The 19,630-nt window shown below is 28.3% G+C and overlaps 1 protein-coding gene across 1 annotated transcript; it reads right to left on the bottom strand.

Annotated features, from left to right (window-relative positions):
• Positions 1-1,649: 1,649 nt before the first annotated feature.
• Positions 1,650-19,370, bottom strand: Atg13 (Autophagy-related 13). The gene is made up of 6 exons (XM_043046437.3): positions 19,100-19,370; positions 16,709-16,935; positions 14,741-15,091; positions 13,250-13,467; positions 3,164-3,455; positions 1,650-1,934 (listed from the first exon to the last, which is right to left on the bottom strand). Exons 2-6 carry the CDS (start codon positions 16,868-16,870, stop codon positions 1,722-1,724), a joined length of 1,236 nt encoding a protein of 411 aa, XP_042902371.1. The 5' UTR covers positions 16,871-16,935; positions 19,100-19,370; the 3' UTR covers positions 1,650-1,721.
• Positions 19,371-19,630: the final 260 nt, after the last annotated feature.

Raw genomic sequence — 19,630 nt, 5'->3', positions numbered from 1 at the left:
TATTCGCAGTACTAAGATTAATAACCAAAACAAAGTCACTTGTATTCATTACACCCAGTATCATCATCTGAAATGTTAATTAAACTTGCATTATTTTTGTAATGTACTTAATACATTGTTTTTCATGATTGAATGTGAATGTTAATAAATGAAATGAATCTGAATGTAAAAGAAAATAGAATGAATGGCTGTGGCATGGGGGGGGAGAGTATATACAATAAAATGAATAGAATTCTCAAAAAAATTTGTATTTTGATATGACAAGTTACTTTTAAAGTTAAAATTTTATAGCATATACAATGTTCCTAAAAGATTGTAGATATAAATATATAGATATGTGTGTTAACAAATATTTCTTTCCATATAAAATATTGTTTCTGATCTTAATTATGATTCTGATATGTTTTGTAAATAGCTGAATTCAGTACGATTGTTTTTTTTTTTTTTTCTCATTCTGTCAGTGTCATAAACAGTTAATAAAATTATTTGAAAGCATAAATTGTGTGTGTGAAAATTTGTTATATTTTTATTTGAACACCTCGTAAAAGCAAACAAATATGGGACAGAAATGTATAACCTTGATGCCACAAATGGGCAAAACAATAAATAAAAACTTCAAGAATTCACCTATCTAATTTTGCTTTAGTAATCAATAATTTGTTTAGTAATCAATTAATTGTTTACTAACCAATTTACAGGGCATCTGCTACATTTTAGATTTTCAAATTCATGACTTTTCATGAATAATTCCAAGAATTTTTCATGCCTTACCAAAGTTACTATTTTCTCTACAAAAACACAACAATCAATTTAAAAATGCAGTATAATAACATTAATTAAAGTGATAGATATAACCAAAACTGCTATACTCTACATCTTCATATTTATATATTTTAAACTTAAAAAACAGTGTAAAGAAAGAGTTGAAGCAATAAAGTAGCTGAAAAAAAATACAAAAGCAAATAACTAAATACTGTCAGATATATGTAGTTATTTAAATCTGTTTCATTTATTCTTTAAAGTAAGTAAGATACAAAAAGCCTGAACTAGAATTTTAAATTGATAAAATAAAAAAATAAATAATAAATAAATAAATAAAAATTCTGAAATCACAAAAGTTTAAAAGATAATTTCCTCTGGAAATGATGTTCTTTCTTCCCTTTTTTGAAAGAATGCCATTATTTTGAAAGTATATGATAAAAACATTTTATATTTTAATAGAATATGACTATGAGTGGCAATTTTGCTACAAATATAGATATTTGGAACACTGCGAAATTGGGAGGGGGTAAATTCCATTTTAAAATTAGATTTTTCGACGACCTAAACCCATCACTTTCCATGATTTTTTTTAAAAAAATAGTTAAAGTCTGGACAAATTTTGTTCAATAACAAAATCCATGATTTATCATGACTTTTCAGGTGCACAGATACCCTGAATTTAGTTGTTAGTAATCAAATGTTTACTATGAGAAAAAGCACGTCTGTGTGTATACTTATCAAGGAAATAGTCTGGAACCTTAATGAAAATTAGTCAAGAAATTTATAATGTTCCTAACTTAATTCATTTTAATATAGTAACATTTTCTAGCTATGAAACAACATTAATAAATTTAAGTCAACATAATTTTAAATAATGCTTACAAAAATGTTTTCAATCAATAAATTTAATTTAAAATGTGCAACATAGATATGTACAAAGAAAAAGAATAATGATAATATCAATTTTTAGAGTTAATTTGGCAAACAGAATCCACAAATTTGTCAAAGTCCATCATACTAATTTCAAATTTCTCAAGCTGTGTAGCTACGTCAAGCACCTGTTCCTCTAAAGATGGTTGATCACTGAAGGATGACAGTGGTGGGGCAAGCTGGCATTCTTGGTAAAAAGCACCTAAACCGTGATCGGGATCACAAGTAGCAAATGGCGGCTTCTGAAAGAAAAGAAAAAATCACAATATTAAATGTTTAAATTAAGAATCGCATTTTATTTCAGAATTAAACAAAGTTCATTACTACAAAGATATTCACAAAATACGGTAAACTCTTGATATAAAGACTTTTTCAACCAAACAAAATGTACAGATGGTTTCTAAATAATAAGTGCACAAAATAGTTACTAATAACTAAACTAAACTAATTTTGACAAAATAAGTGCTTTAGTTCAGAAATAACAAAGAATCAATTTTGATTGAATCTTGAAACCAATTTTGGTAATATGAACCATATTTTTTATCTAATATACTTTGTTTTTTATACTCTTGATAAGTTTAAGTCCCCTGTGGCAGAATTTCTTTGGGCTTTCTGCGACAATCTTCTCTAGCACTAATATTTTTCTGCAAGATACTTTTAATAATAACTAATATGCATGTTATTAATTAATTTTAAAGTAACAGAAACGTTGTATTTACAAAGAAAAGCTTATTTGGATATAATAAAATTGTATGTATTTTTTTTTTTAAATAATGAATATGTAATATTTTTTTATTCTAATATCATGGGCGATATTCTCACATTTTGTAAGAGGAAAACACACTAATTATTTCTTTTTTCACAATTCGTAAATCATCATCACATAGAAAAATAATAATTAAAAATAGTAAAATCAGTGAAAGAAAAGAAAAGTAAAATTTTTTTACTTTTCCCCAAAAGGAAATTTTAAAAAAATCACTAACATTTCTTCCCTTCTGATGTGTAAAAAAGGTATCTCTTGAGTATAATTGTGGAGGGAAAAAATCTTTCTAACATTTCTGCAGAAAAGAAATTTTTTACTTCAATATTCCTTATTTTTCATTCTTCTCAAATAAGAATCGAAAAATTAATAACATTTCTTTCCCGTCAAAGCGCGAAAAATACATTTTTCAAATATAATTTTAGAGAGAAAAAAAATTTAGAACATTTTTGCAGGAAAGAAAACCAAATTTTTTTACTTTCTAAGGAAAAATCTTTCTGCAAGAACTCTGTAACGTTCTGCGACAATGTCGCCGAGATTCTACCACTGGGTTTAAGTCACGTACGTCTTCAAAAAACTCATAGCTACACAATACTTAAACAAAACCTTTAGAGTAGTTTTTACTGGTCATTTTCAACAACACAAAAAGTAAACATAAATCTGTAAAATAAAATTGCAAAAATACAGCCAAATAGTGAAATAATAACTTACAAGATCAACTAGAACAAAATCACTACCATCTGATACATCGCTGCAAGAAAGTCTATCAGCATCTTTAATAATATCTTTTCTATCCAGCTTAACGTCAGGAGATACATTTGAATTGAGATCACCTTTCACATTATCATTGGCTTCTTCATTTTCTTGCCGCAAGCAACTGCGTGATGGGTGCAATATTGATTTTTGTAGGAATGCTAATTCAGGAAAACCAGGATCTGGCACTAAGTTGCATTGAGCAAAAGCTCCAACATTTTGGGAATTAGAGTTATTTCTTAAAACATGACTAAAATAAAACAAATACATTAAAAACTTGTATATAACAATGTCAATAATCAAACAATGCAGATAATAAAATTAGATAATTGATTAACAATTGTCTCCGAAAAATATTTAAATGATAGATAAATTATTAAAATTTAATGAAAATTAGAGCAAATTAATAAAAAAATTTCTCAATGATACAATTAGAAGACTTAGCTCCTGATTTGCAGTGAAGAAAACTTAATATATAAAATTTTAATTATGAACAGTTAAAAAAAAACATTTACTTTGTAGAATGCCATGAGAACATATCAATTTTTAAGATTTTGGATTATTTTAGTTCACACCATACAGTTTACGGATGATGCAGTTTACTTTACTTTTACAGGGTTCCCACTCTATGATGAGATTGAAATTCAAGGACTTTCCAGGACTTTTCAAGGACCTAAACAAAATTTTCAAGGACCTTAATCTAAGACCAATTTTAAAAATTATTCTCTTCTATTTTACTAGAAGCAACAATGCTTGTTGTGGCAATAATTAATTTCAAATATAATACCTAAATGCTTTGCCTATATAGAGAGAAGAAAGTATATGTATTATGGACTAAAATTTATATTTTTTTAAAAACAACCCTACTGGTTTTACACATTAATTCACAAAATCATTTTCAGCACAATCTATAACTAATGGTAATGAGGTGTTAATGGTGAAATCCTTTACTCCTGTGTATTTCCATGTGAAGGCTGCATGAAAGACAGAGCTAAATCTTAGGTATTCCACATTCCATGACTATTCCATAACCCCCTCCTCTCCTCTATTAAACATCGTTTCTGAAATTATTTACACAACCTTCTCTAAATGTTGTACAGCAACAATTCTTTCTGAAAATAAAAATTAGAAGGAATATATCCCATTTTCACCATGTTTAAAAGCATTATTCGTTATGTGTAATCCACAACTGCCAATGAATATGACCTGGTGGGACCTTTTAATTCACACTGAAGTTTCTGATAGAATTTCCAATTGACATAGGGTCCATCCATGGATAATTGAAGTATTTTAGAGAGCTTTTAACCATCATCCATGCATTTGTAAAAAGAGGACAAAATATTTTCTGCAGTTCCATGACCCATAAATTGGGAGGTAAGATACTTAGCAGGGTTCGCCAAGTGGGCCCACTTTGAAAAAACCCGCCCGGGTTTTATTGGGCGGGCCCACCTTGAAAAAACCCACTTGGAACGATAAGTGGGTTTTTTCAAATAAAATTTTTTTTTTGCTATTAAAACTTATTATTTTGCATTTACTTTTATATAATTTATAGTGCAGCATAAATTTGTCAAATAGAGTTGCATGATTTATATGATTAAGTTTTTAATATTAGTAAAGTAAAAGAAACTCGAATCTTCATATAATTTTATAGTAGGTATCTACTATTGAAAACTTCAAGTGGGTTTTTTCAAAAAGTAATATTTTAATGATATTAAATCAAATAAAAATTTAAATAATATACTCTGAAAAGATCAATTTTTCAAATATAGTTGCATGCTTTATATATTAATAAACAGGTTATTATTATTAATTCATATGTTTAAAAAAATTGAAAAGAAACAATTTTTTTCTTTTTTTACCAAGTGATACATTAACAAATTTAAACAGTTTTATTTTCTGGCTTTAAAAAAAAAAAAAAAAAAAAAGCTAAAACTTTTTATAAGAGAACTTTTTAAAATTATTTATCTAAAAATGAAATCATTTTTCTAGGGTTAATTATTTGAAAACAAATGGGACAAGTAACTGATACTCTTTATAATTATACATAGTTTTAATTTCACTTTCTATTAACCTTATTATAAAAACATGTAAGAACATTAAATATTTATTTCAGTTTTTTATTTAACTCAAGTCAGATGAAATTTTAGTTTTTACTGATTATAAATATTTACAGATTATAATTTTATAATAGGTAATATCCATATGTTTAATAAATATAGTAAATAAATGTGTGTAAAAACAAAAAGATTAATAAACTTGTTCCTTTTATATTACTGCATTTATATTTTATAATTCCTAATTTAAAAAATTATGAAACGTAATGCACTTAACAATAAAGCAGATTCAAATAGGTAGTGATAATGCGTTATTTAAACTTAATATAAAATACATATAACCAGGGTTCCCCAAGTGGGCCCACTTTGAAAAAACCCACTTGGTGTTTTTTTCACAAATTGTTTATTTTAAATTTGGTTAAAAAAGAAGTATCTCCTAATACTATCATTGGACACATCGTTGAAGTTAACAAATATTTTAGAAATGTGCATCAAGCACATGGATGGGCAAATGAAAAAAACTGCTTGATGACCCAATGACACTAGGTGGAATTCATATTGTGAGCACGTAAAAACTTTTGCCAATAATTACCATAAATATGAAAAGATTATTCTTGAACATCAAAATGAATCTAATAATAATATGTCAAAAATATTAAATAATGTTGGGTTTTACCAATAAACTATCAATTGGGGAAAACAGATATCAATTGTTTCTTAAGCTTTACAAAAAGCTTCAATCAGAAAACATTTCAATTTCAGAAGCTGTTGAAATATGAATAAACTTACTATCGTGTGATGAATTAGACTCTCCTCTTTTTTTCTGCATAATCGCCGTTTAGATCAATTCATTTTTACATGCGGTGTATCATCTTCTTTATGCCTGAGTCGTAGAACTCTGCCGCCGTGCCACAAAGATATCTTAAAACCTCTTCTTTCAGCTCTTCGTCGGTTGTGAAATGCATCCCTCCCAAGTGTTTCTTTAATTCATGAAAGAGATGGTAATCACTGGGGGCCAAGTCTGGGCTGTATTCCATCCAAATCTGTCGATGAGATCAGTTGTGACACGGCAATGTGTGGACGAGCATTGTCCTCATGGAGACGCACTCCATTACTGAGCGCATTCCATTTGTTGTCGTCCGTCAGCATTTTTGGGACCCACCTTGCACAAACCCATAAACATTTTGTAAAAAGATTCAATCAGGCTGTTCAGCCACATCATTTATTAGCATATGCATCCTGGATCCCAAAACAAGGGGACAATTTTTAAATGATGAACAGGACTAATTAGCAGAAAACTGTCTTTCTAAGCATCATCCAGAATTTCTGCCACGTGTTATGGCATTCAAAATTTCCGATCCTGAATACTTTCCAAAATCAATGATGCTTGACAATGTTATTCAACAGTTTTCATCAAAAAATAGTGGAAAATTATGGCAAAAAAAAAATAAGTAAATAAATAAATAAAATTCCTAGCTTCCACAAAATTTCTGTCAATTCTTTCTTATTTGCACTCAGCACCAGCATCCTCTATCGAAAGACACTTTTCAAGTTTCGGTTTGGTGCAGAGTAAACTTCGAAATAGATTAGGAATAGATAAAGCTACAAAACCCGTAAAAGTGTATCACCATCTAAGAGAGAAATGTAGACACTTTGAATCTGTTGTATGATAATAATAATAAAGGAAAAAATTGGACCTTTTTTTTTAAAGTTAACTCTTAACATCTGCTGACAATTTTTAACTATTTGGAGAAAGTTTATCACAATTAAAAAACAGTTAAAAATTAAAATATATCTTTTAAGATTTTTTAAATATTATTTTTAAGATTTCATTTGAATACAATTTTTGTTTCTTTTAATCATGTTTAAAAATATTGAAAGCAAACAAAAAAAATTTCTATTAAGTGATACATTAAACAACAATAAACAAATTTAAAGTTTTATTTTCTGATTTTAAAAAAATAAGCTATAACTTTTTATATATGCTTTTTTTTTATAATTTTAAGATTAATTTGTCTTTTGAAACTATAAAGTTAAAATGTATCTAAAAATGCATATATTTATCTAAATATTTGAAAAAAGTGGCAAATAACTGATACTCTTTATAATTATAAGAAATTTTAATTTCACTTTCTGTTAATCGTATTATAAAAGCATGGAAGACCATTAAATATTTATTCCAGTTCAATTTTATTACAGGTAAAAGTCAGATGAAATTTTAGTGTTTACTTATACAACTCTATTTAATAAATAAAAATATTTTCACAGTAAAATTTATGAGCACTAAATGAAAAAACCCAATTTTCCCCGGGTTTTTTCAAATAAAACCCAATTTTCCCCGGGTTTTTTCAATAAAGCCCAGGTGGGTTGGGTTTTTTCAAAAATCCCCGGGTTTTTTCAAACCCTGATACTTAGTGCAAACTTTATTATCAATTCCTTACCATAATGTCCATCTGCTTAGATTGTAGAGACTGACATTCTTCAGTTCATTTATAAGAACCCCTTTGAAGTATAGTGCCAATCCAAAGGAGCCCAAATAGGCTCACTTTGTGGCACTACAAAAAAATTGTCTCGCTATACAGCTATCAGCAAACATTTTCGAGAACAACTTACTGATCCCTTCACAGGAGTTAAATGAATAATTACTAGTGATGAACTTCAGACTCCAGAGAATTTCAGCATCAAGCACATTCCTTTTGACCAGATAAGAAGACAATGTTACCTCGGCAGGGGTGATTGTGAGCCCAAGTCAAAATTCCGGAAAATTTCCGGAAAAAAAATTTTGAGGTAAAAAAAATATATATATATTGTTGAAGTAAAAAAAAAAAAAAAAAAAAAAAAAAAAAAAACAGTTTCAATTGAAAAAAAAAAATTGGTTTTTTTTCCTTTTTCTCAATATTTCTTAGTTTACTATTTACTGATAACTATTTAGTTTATTATCTATTGATTACAATCTAACTATTTACTGATAAAAAATTAATATTAATATTGAATATAAGCTTATAAAGTATCTGGCTCTCCCTTACTAACAAATAAAATAAACAGTGTTTTTAAGTTCCATCTTTGAAAATGGAATTCCAAAGTAGCTACTGGGAAAAAATATTTACAAAAAAGAACGTTGTGTAATAAAATTCATACTTCTAAAAAAAACAAACAAGAATTTTCATACTTGAAATCAGTAGCATCATTAATATCAAATCTAAACTTTACACTCAGCTTCAACTTATACAGTATATCAGATCTAATAATTGCAATGAATCAATAAATTTTCAAATAAAAAATACTTTAAACTGAACTAAAGAGATGTTCAAAACAAAAAGGAATATAATTTAAGACTCTGTATGCTGGAATTTACAAAGGAAATTGATTCTTCCAGAAAAAAATATTTACAAATCAAATCTAGAGAAAATATTTACAAGGCATAAATTCTACTTCTAGTAATTTTAAACGAATACAGAATTTTTATACATAAGTTCAGTTCAAATACGCTTCCACTTGAACGAGAGAATAATGAAGGAAAGCAGATTTTTTTTTTCTTCCGTGGGGTTAAATAACAAGGGAGTGATTAGCGTGATGACGTCACTGAGCACATGCACGTGGTAGGCAGCACTACGCACGTATTAGCGAGGGGACTGAAAAGTAACGTTCATTTTTGCGAAAAAACTTCGCCAAAAGTAAAAAAAGTCTCCCAATAATCGCCTATTCCTGAAAATAGTTGCTTTTTTAGCCTTTTCAGGCAAAAAAAAAAAGCGCCATAGTCGCCTAAGGCTGAAAATAGTAGCTTTTTAGTCGTCGGAGGCAACCCTGTATCATTGATTTCCGGAAACTTTTGTGATCAATGATTTGTTAAAACAACTGGACCTTCGATTTCCGGAAACTTCCGGATCACAGTTAGTGAAAATTCCGGAAATTCGGACTTTTTCCGGAGCACAATCACCCCTGCCTCGGCCACTAAAGTTTCTGTTTCACATGGGGCACACGATGTTGAAGGAGTATTTACACCAGATGAATTAGATGTTGATGTCTTTGGAAAAAGAGAACTCAGGGCATGAGACTGCCTTTTTGTTTTACCTTTCTTTGATGTGTGATTTTAGAGCAGATTCTTCCATTTTCGCGATATCGATCTCCTTCATGCATAATCGGAACTTGGCTCAGAACTTCTTTTCGGGCATCGATAAAATCCATTCTTTATAAGCTTGATTATCCATCCATTGGGGATTAAAATAGCACTTCCCAGGCATAACTAGTCTAAACTACATAACACAAATACGAAGCCGTGCCTTTGCGAATACGCTTTACAATAAAGTTTTGAAATGACGCAAACGTAAGGACAAGTGCGGATGGTAAAACGGCAAACTTATTGAAAACTACAAGGTACATATTGTTACGAAATTCGAGAGTATTCCAGTTTCGATAAGAAAAAAGAAGATCTAAGCATATGCGACAGAAGATGAAGTGGAGTCTCGCCCCGAACGCATTGATTGTCTGCTGTGCTCTGCGCGCTTGGCAGACACCAAGACGCTAGGCCCGGTTAGAAACGGTGGCATTAAAAACCACGTGAGAGAGCTAGGGAACAAAACAGAAAGAACGAGAAAGATCCGCGGGAGTTTTATAAAAAGGGCCGCCGGCAGTATTGGACAAATTCAAGAACCTATCAAGTTTTTCAAGGACCTAAGACGTTTTTCAAGCACTTTCAAGGACCTAAATTTAGCAAAAAAAAATTCAAGGACTTTCAAGGACTCTCAAGGACCGTGGGAACCCTGTTTTATAAGCATATTTTACATAAAGTTGTCCTTTAAATTGACTATAATGCTTCGAATATGTTTACAAATTTTGAAAATTTCCATTTATTGGCATAATCAGAATTAAATTATCAGAATTTTATAATGGTCTTAATTACGATTTTAATTAGTTTTCAGATCTCTTATTTTATAGACTATTTATACAATTTAATGTTAAATGGCAATGAAGTTTATTATACGAACTTTTTAGAATAAATATTTTAATAGCTTTTCGTTAATCTTAAAATTGACAAATATAAATTAATGGAAACCAAGGATGTTTTGAAGAATTTAAATTACTCGATAATCTGAAAGGATTCTTTAGATTCATTTTCTAAGTGTAGAAATAGTAAACTATAAATAAAATTGCAAAATGCCTTTAAAATAAATTGTGCAAAGATATTTTCAAAACTTTCAAGACAATGACCATACGGAATTTATAACAACATTTTCACCAAAATATAAAATAAGCTGATAAGCCTTATACAATTTTATTAATAATCATTTTTTCCCTTGAGTTTTGATACATTGGGTTGATTTTTTCCTAAAAGTCCTAAAAATTCTGAGAAAAAAAAATCATACTAAAGATATTAGAATACCTCAATCACTTTTGAGCAATTTGTGAATCTTAGTTCTATGCAAAAGGCCAATTTTTTGCAAATATACGTTGTTTGACACACCCCCAAATCATGGCCAAGCACTTAACCTTGTTTTTCAGGGATATTATCTTTCATTTATCAAATTAAAAAGAAATGACAATCACATGATAACATTATCCAGACGCGCCAACCTAGCAAAATTAACATTCAGGAGTTTCCCTAACAAGAATTCAGGAGATTTCAGGAGGGGTAAAAAAAGGTGCATGGTATGCAACATTTAGCACTTCTAAGGAATTTTAAGTAAAATGTATTAAATATAAGAATGCAAGAAATTTTACACACTAATAGAGCAATAATTGTTTAAAAATATTAAATGGAAATAAAATAATTAAACACAGATTTAGCAACACAAAACTATATTAGGTAGATACTCTTTAAATAAATACCATTTCCTTAATAAAACATTATTCAAAAACCCTTGACACTGTAATAAAAATGCACAAAAACTTCTAAAAAATAAACAAATTGAATAACTATTTTATTTTAAAAAACCAATTCAATACTAATGTATAAAAATACTAATGTCTGTACAATAAAGAACCAATTATCCGGGATGCTCGGGACCATCGCTATCCCGGATGTCTTAATTTCCCGGTTTCCTGGATCGACAAAAAAGTGTCGTTAATCGATGTTTTATCAAACCCAAATTACAAGGAAAAAATTTAAACACATTTTAAAGTAAGAGAAAAAAGAAAAGCACTCCTAAATCTAAAAAGGAAAAAAATTGTAGTAAAATAAAATTTAAAAGAATAAAAAAATTTGCAAGTTTAGACAAGAAAAACAAGTTTAAAAAATAATTACGATTCCTAAATCAACTAATAAACAAAATCAATGATTAAATAACGCAATATATTTCATGGGGGGCGAAAATAAAAGGAAAACCTATTAATCTAAATAAAAACACTTGAAAATTATCGAACCGAAACGATAGTTAAAAAACGGCACTAGCATAAATATTAAAACCTAGAACAAGGCAAGATCAACGGACTTTAAAAAAAAAAAAAACTAATGAAAAAATTTGGTAATACAAATAATTTTATTGAGTGCAAAATTTATCATGAAAAAGAAAAAAAAGAAAGTGGAATCAGAAAAACGAAACTGCAATCTGCTTCATAAAATAATTGTATGCTTAAATTAATAAACAATTCTCCTTTTTTTTTATTTTTATAAAAACGCGATTTTTAATTAAAGTAGGTGTGATTCCACATCAAGAAAAACTTGCGAATGATACCGCACTTCAAAAGAAAAACATTTTATTTTCATTAATCGATGTCAAATAGATAAATATATTTTTCTCTTTCATCTTCTGTTCACTGATATGCATGTGCAATGCATTTTCCCCACCCCCTCGTAAATCAAACAGCAAACGAAATCATCATGCCACTCCTTTGAGTTTAACGACCTAAAAGAGAATAAAGATCTAAAATCTTCAAGGTCGCGGAAGAAATGACGTTTCTCTGGGTAAACGGGGAAAAAAATTCTTCCCTTCCTCACATTTCCTCTACTCAACTTCAAGGATTAGTCCAGTTTCCGCTTTTTTTTTCATATCGTTTTAGTTCAAAATGGCGGGAGAACCGAGCAAATTTTTTTTTTCCGGATTATCTGGATACCAGATAAATGGTTCTCTACTGTATGCATGAAAAAAAGAGTTGCAAACTTAGCTCTCCGCTATTAAGTCTTGCTAAAGTCATTGGTACATGATTTGTTGAAATTGATCCATACTTCTGTTTCGACTTAAGACATACTTGAAAAAAATAATTTTTTTTTTTTAAATATACGAAGACTAAACGAATAATTGATATCACGTTGCTAGTTTACGAGCTTGTTGCCAACCGTGGAAAAATACGCATTAAAAACTATAAAAACAGCAAGATACAATATCAATTCCAACTATCGAGAGTACGAGTTACCCCACTCCTGAACGGACGTCACTCGATAACGACATGTGACGTCATTGCATTCAACTCCACACGAAAGAAGAGGAAGATTTCACCCGCCCCCAGTGTAAGGGGGCGGGTGAAATAGGAGTGTTAAGAGGTAACGTTGAAGAGGGGGGGAAATAAAGCATGTTCAGCTATGCTTCAGGCAGATGGTAGTTTGATAAGAGGGGATGGAATTCAAGCTGAAAGAAAAACTTACTTTCGCGGAAAAATTAGGTAATTTTGAGTTTGGCCGTCGATTGCAGTAAAATTCGGGAGTTTTTCAAATCAATTCCGGAGGGCGGGAGAATAACTCAAAATTCGGGAGACTCCCGCAAAATGCGGGAGAGTTGGCACGTCTGCATTATCAATCAATATTTAAGGCAACTAATGAAAGATGCATATTTTGTCAATGAATTAATTACTGAAAGAACCAATTCATGAAAGACTAATAGACAATTAATGAAAGACTTAATTAAGACATAAATGAAAATTTGATATTTTTGTTCACTCTAAAATGCTAAAGTTAAAAGCAGAAGGGAAAAAAAATTTTAAATAGGATAAAAATATATCTAGTAGTAAAAAAGTAGCATCAATAGGTATCAAAAAAACAATCATAATTTTTATTTACTTTTTAATAGTTCTTGGAGCAGAGCTTAATCTTTTAGGACTGAGATCAAGATTAAAGTAATCACTGTTCAACATAAAAGAGTTTTCCTTCTCTGAATTTTTAGGTTCTATAGTCATCTCCTGATCAGATCTATAAGCAACTGAAACGCTCATTGTTCCAACTGGTGTATGAACTTCTCCAAGCTTGTATTTCACAGGATTAATACCCAATTGGGAAATCTAAAATAAAAATTAACAAATATTACCATTAAGTGAATATAACCATTTATTTTATCACACTATGTATGGCTGGTATTCTGAACTTCAGATGGAATGAAAATTATTAATTTTTTAATTGAACAAAAATAATTTTTATGCAATCTGAAATATTGTTAATAATTAAAGTGAGGGCAAACTTTGTATTAAGAAATAGCCTCTTTCTCACTAATTTATCAACATTTAATATATACATGTCAACTAGATTATCACTGTATAACAAACATTATAAGAATTCATTTGTTATCAAACAATGCATATGTTTTAACTGTTGATATCTCTAACTCTACAAAAATTATGAAAGTAAAAGTTTTTGAAGTATAAAATTTTGATCTTTTGATTAAACTTTTGTGAGTTAAATTTTTCTCCTTTTCACTTAAATGACAACATATATAATTTTCTTTCCAGACATTGCTTTAGCATAAGACCACAAGAAATATTTGGAAATTATTTTAATTAGCAGGTCATTTTCACATGCACTATGTACTCGTTCCTTCTTAAAAATAGTTTATCTTCTTTCTAATAGTAAACTATATTGTTCTTGTTATGTCCCCATATGAATTAAATATGTAGAATAATTACTTGCTATGTAGAATTATTAATCCTCCATGTAAATCAGCCTTAAAATCAAATACACCAGACAGATTTCTAATAAGTAGTTTAAAAAAAAGTGATTAGAGTAAACTTTGTGTCAAGTGAATTTTCAAAAATTCATAGTTAGTCACAAAAATTCATTGGCCAAATTTTACAACTTCCAAGAACTTCTGCTAATCATTACTTTTTTAAAATACTTCTAACTTTTTTAAAATATTTAACTCACCTAATCAATCAGCCTTAAAAATATCAATTATAATGAAAGAATTATCATGAATTAGATTTTTTAATTATAATGAATTAGTGATTAAACTTCATTTCATGTGAATTTTTGAAAGTTTATTATTTCATACTAGTCAAATTTAAAATATACTAAGAACTTCAAGCAAGTCAAACAAACAGTACAAACTTTAATGAGGACTATTAAAATAATTTATCTCTAATATTAATCACATATTTTATGCTTTAAATGATTCAAGTAAAGCACATGTCATTAGTTCATGTATGAAAATTAAATAAAGATAATTTAAAACCAAATTCAACATTCCACCTTTGATGGTTTTAAACCATTTTTGAAAGCTCCTGTAAATAAATAGATCTGTGTAAAAAAAAATTCTTCAACTAATTAAAGAAAATAAATTACCCTTGGTTCACCAGAATAGATTCTATACATCATAACATAATTGTATTTCTTGTGCTGCAGTGACATTTTGAATGCTGGATTAGCACGTGTCACAGGAATAACTGACTTCAACAGCATGTACAGTTTACGAAAAATCACTTCGATTTCGGCAGAAACTTTATACCTAGGATCCCAAAATGTTTGGGAATATACTTGACGTATGTTCCATTCTTCTAATGCTAATGTCTCTTGATCTATAGTATGCAAAAGAATTTCAACGTTCACAGAGAATTCATGCAGTGGATTAACATTTCTACAAGCTTCTTTCACTTTTTCTTGAACTTCTAAATCATCTTCAATGGCAATTTCATACTGAAATGAACAAAATATAATTTTTAAGGAATTCAAAATAATATACATTATTAATAAGCAAGAAATATTATGTAAAAAAAAATTTTCTCTAAATAATTATTACTTAATATAAGAAAAAAATTTTTTATTATAGTTCCAACTGTTATTGTTCTAATGCAATCTTTAAAAATGCAAATTTCTGAGACATATTTCAAAATGCTACTGCCATAAAGCTTTTGATGAGGCTTTTATATTTTATATATCTGACTAAAAGTTTATAATAAATAAAAAAGTATTAATGTAAAATAACAAAGCAGAACGTTAGGGTTAAAAAAAAAACATATAAATTATACTTTTATGTATAGTGTGCAAAAAAAAAAAAAAAATACCAGAATAACTTATGATCAAGCGATTGGAGCTTCATATAGCAGCATTCAACCTTTGATCTAAAAGGGTGACCTCAAATAATTAATTAATGCATACAATATTTTAAGTTATGAAATCAAACACAAAAACGTATTTTCTCAGAAAAGACTTTTTTTTCCACAGATCCAGAATCATGACCTTTAAAATATGGGAACAAGCCACAACCTAGAAAATATGGTCCTAACATTTTGAATAGTTCCTGACAATCAAATAGTTCCTGAAAAATCAAATTCTAAAAAAACGATTATTTTAAAATCTGATATTTTATTAACTATTTAGCCAATTGTGTTCATTTTGTATATTTTGAATTTTGCCAAAAAAACTTCCATTCTTCAAATAAATATAAACATTTGTATAAATTATAATTCAAAATTTTTTTGACTTTTATTAAATAAAATAATACAAAAATATCTAAACCAAATAAAAAAACTATTAAAAATTATTTTTGCACAGAATTCTCGTTAAATAAGATAATTTTATAATTGTGTTCAAAACATTTTCAATTCACTCAAAAATTTCTCAAGATCTGGAAAAATATGCAATAAGTAAAACTAACATTAAGGAGTCCAAACTTTCATCCCCTCACCTGCTCTGACCTAACTCCATATTTCTCAGATTGCTGCTATCTCCAACATTTTGAGTCAGAAATCCAAATCTGCCAAAAGGTACTTTTATTTGGAGAAAATAAGTGTTTGTGTCTGTTTTCATAACTTAAAATATCATCTGCTGTAATTAATTAGCATATTTGAGGTCCATTATTAGGACATTTAGATTGAATCCTGGTACACGAAGATCTGATCACTAGATCATAAGTTATTCAAGATTTTCTCTTTTTTTGTGCACTGTGCATTTATGATAATACATATACATGAAAAAATAACACTTAATTCATTTAATAAATTTCAACGATATTCAAACCTTCCTATTCCATAGTACTAGGGTACATTACTAGTATATGCTATAGCACACACATCAAACATTCCCATAGCACTAGTGTAGAAAATCAATTCAGGTATCACAAGTTTTCCTTCATGTTGTCAATACAAAAAGTTTTATTCCAATTACTTAAAACTTTATTTTATATAAGTCTGAAGTAACTTGACACTTTTTGACAATAAAAGACTATGAAAAAAAATTGAAAATGGCTATCACTAACTTCTTTGTAAATCTCACAGTTTAAATGTTATTTTATTAGATATAAAATACACTTACCACATCATTGTCTAAAGAACTGCAATTCGAAGAACGATCCCTCATTTTCCCAAATCTGGATTGAACAATGGCTTGTGGGACTTTTGCTATGAAAGACTTAATATACTTTTCTAACTTCTCACGCTCCCGAACAGACAACCTTTCAAGCGACTTAGCACTCATTTTGGAAAATAAAAAAGCTTACACTTTATTCAAGTATTCATCATTGTAGTTAGAGATGTAAATACCTGTAATATAATTCAAAAAATTAAAGCTATTCTAAATAAATAGCTAAAAATATTTAATTAACATACAAAAAAAATTTTTTTAAATAAATATAAATTGCAAAATAAAAATATTTTAAATAATAGAACCATACATTTCCTATGATTGATAAGAATAAATCAAGGAGGACACACATATTATCTAAAGGTTTTTTCATTTGCATTAACTGTTATAATTTATTTCAAAAATAATTTAGTTATATATAGAGAAAAAAAAAAGGAAAAAAAAGAATTTTTAAATTACATATTTATTTCTAACAACATTAAAAGTAAATTTTTCATCAGTGGAATAATTTTTTTTAACTGAAGAATTTAATGGAAAAATGTGAATGGTTTTAATTAGAAGTGATATTTTAATTATTTTAGAAACAAGCTTTGATAGAAAATTTAGCAATTTGCTATTTGGATTATAATTTTACTATGCATCAATGTTAGAAATTATTATTTTGATTAATATTTATTTCATTTAATAAATAAGAATGGTTTAAGAAAAAGATTATACTTTAAAACTAAATAAATTATTATTAAAATGATAAAACTTTAAAAATAAAACAAGTTTATTTACAAGAATAAATGATAAATCTATATATAAAATAATCAAGATATATCATTAAAATATATTATTTTAACCAGAAAACTTACAATAAGTAAAAATTATAAATATTATTAAGTATTATAAATATTATAACACCTTATAAGAATAGTAGATGAGTACTTTAGGAAGATACATATTACTCATAAATTTACAGTAAAAATGTGTAAGTGAAATGTGTTTATCAAGATTTAGTAAATCTAATTTCCTTTAACTTACTACGAATAACTAGTTGTCATTTTATTTTTTCATTTACTCTAAGTTCAGTAGCAGATTTATTACTTAGATCATAAATTGGCCTTGGATGAAAAAAATAATCTATTTATATTAATAACATTTAAGCAAAGCTCTCTTTTTACTCCTTTAATGGATGATGGCTAGAGCTTTTATCCATATAATTAAAGGATTCCACAATCTGAAAAATCTCAATCAGTGACACAATATAGGAAAGCTCTACAATATTAAGTTTGCAGACTGATTGAATAAATAGATAATCTGATTCAGAAAATGAATATAGAGGCATAATAATAAAATTTTCAATTATGCAGGAAGAACATCAGAACACAACAATGTGATTAAAAATGGTTCTAACATGTAGGTACCAATTAAAGGAATCTTTCTGAGTTAAAAAACTAAAACCTAACAGTTAGTTATAAAATACTCATATGTTTAAAAAAAAAAGTCTAAAAGGATCTAAAATAAAAGGAATACACTGCAAAAAATTAGTTCAGAAAAATATCAAAGAATAAAACATTTATGAAACAACAATTACCTTCAATCAACCACACATTAAATGTGTCTTAAATGAACTAAATCTGTGAAAGACTCAATATTTTATTAAACTAAAGATAAATAAAAAGTAAAGTAGATAATTTATAAATGTGAGATATATTATATTTCCTTATCTTGATCTGTCGAGTCAACTACAATCGCCAAGGTGCCAAATAAGTTTAAAACTTGCAAATTTTTTAAAATAAAAAACATGCAGATGTTTTCCCAGGGGAGGCTACAAGTTATACATTTCGAGTCCCTTTCTGTGATGTTTTTTTTAGTTTCTCGCGGGCCAATGCCCGGAAGTTTCCAAGACTTGGCCATTATTCTGCCATAGATCACGCTACGGAAATCTCCCCAATATTATTAAGAGTGTCATCGTTATAAATTAAATTTTCATACCTTAAAAGTAATTTCTTACTTACTAACTGAACCAAAGCATCAAGCTAAAATTACAATTTCTTAAATCCTATGAAGTGATTATTCATAAAAAATTTTAAAACAAAATTGATGGGGAAAAAAATAAAAAGATTCCTAAACTCTCTCATCACACTTATCACCAACCAAGAAAAACAAACGTATGATGGAGTACAATGTTCAGATATCTTAGGAACGAAAAAGAACAAAAAATAATCTTAAACAATCAAATGTAAATAGGCAAACAGAGATACAGTTATTTATGAGAAATTTTTTTACAACGGAACAACATATATGTAAACTTCTCAATTAATTTTCACTTGAAATATGAAAATTGTCAGTACTAACCTTTTACGCAGCATATATGTAAGCCTCAAAAAACGCTAAACATTTAAATCAAAATCATTTGCTATACAATGAAAAGAAAATATAGGGATATTCCCCAAAAAATATTAAAATGTAATGAATATGTAAAATTTCAGTTATATTCGAGAGTAAAATTTTCAACGCAATTTTTCTTTTTCTTGTTTTGTTTTGGTATGGCTCTGCATTGCCAACTAACAGAAACATATCTTTGAGATTCAAATTTAAACTTCAACTGATGCTTTCGGTATGACATCACAGAAAGCATGCACTTTCCTTTTTGTTATCACTGTATGCATGCAATTCGCGATCGCAACACTCGAATACGCCATCTGGGGAGAGACCGGTTTCATGCCTTTAGCCCTTCTCCCTTCCCTCTCCTCCTCTTTTCAGTTGTATAGGAATATACTACGATATCTTCCCTTTTCTTAATATTTTTCCTTTTTATTTAATCAAAATATTTTTTAAAATTTCCATGATACTCTTCTTTAGAACTATGTTTAATGCAGTTTTCAG

Source organism: Parasteatoda tepidariorum, chromosome 7 (genome assembly GCF_982258835.1).
Source record: "Parasteatoda tepidariorum strain Cologne lab strain chromosome 7, Ptep-v5.0, whole genome shotgun sequence".
NCBI lineage: Eukaryota > Metazoa > Arthropoda > Arachnida > Araneae > Theridiidae > Parasteatoda > Parasteatoda tepidariorum.
This window is presented reverse-complemented; position numbering and strand designations above follow the sequence as displayed.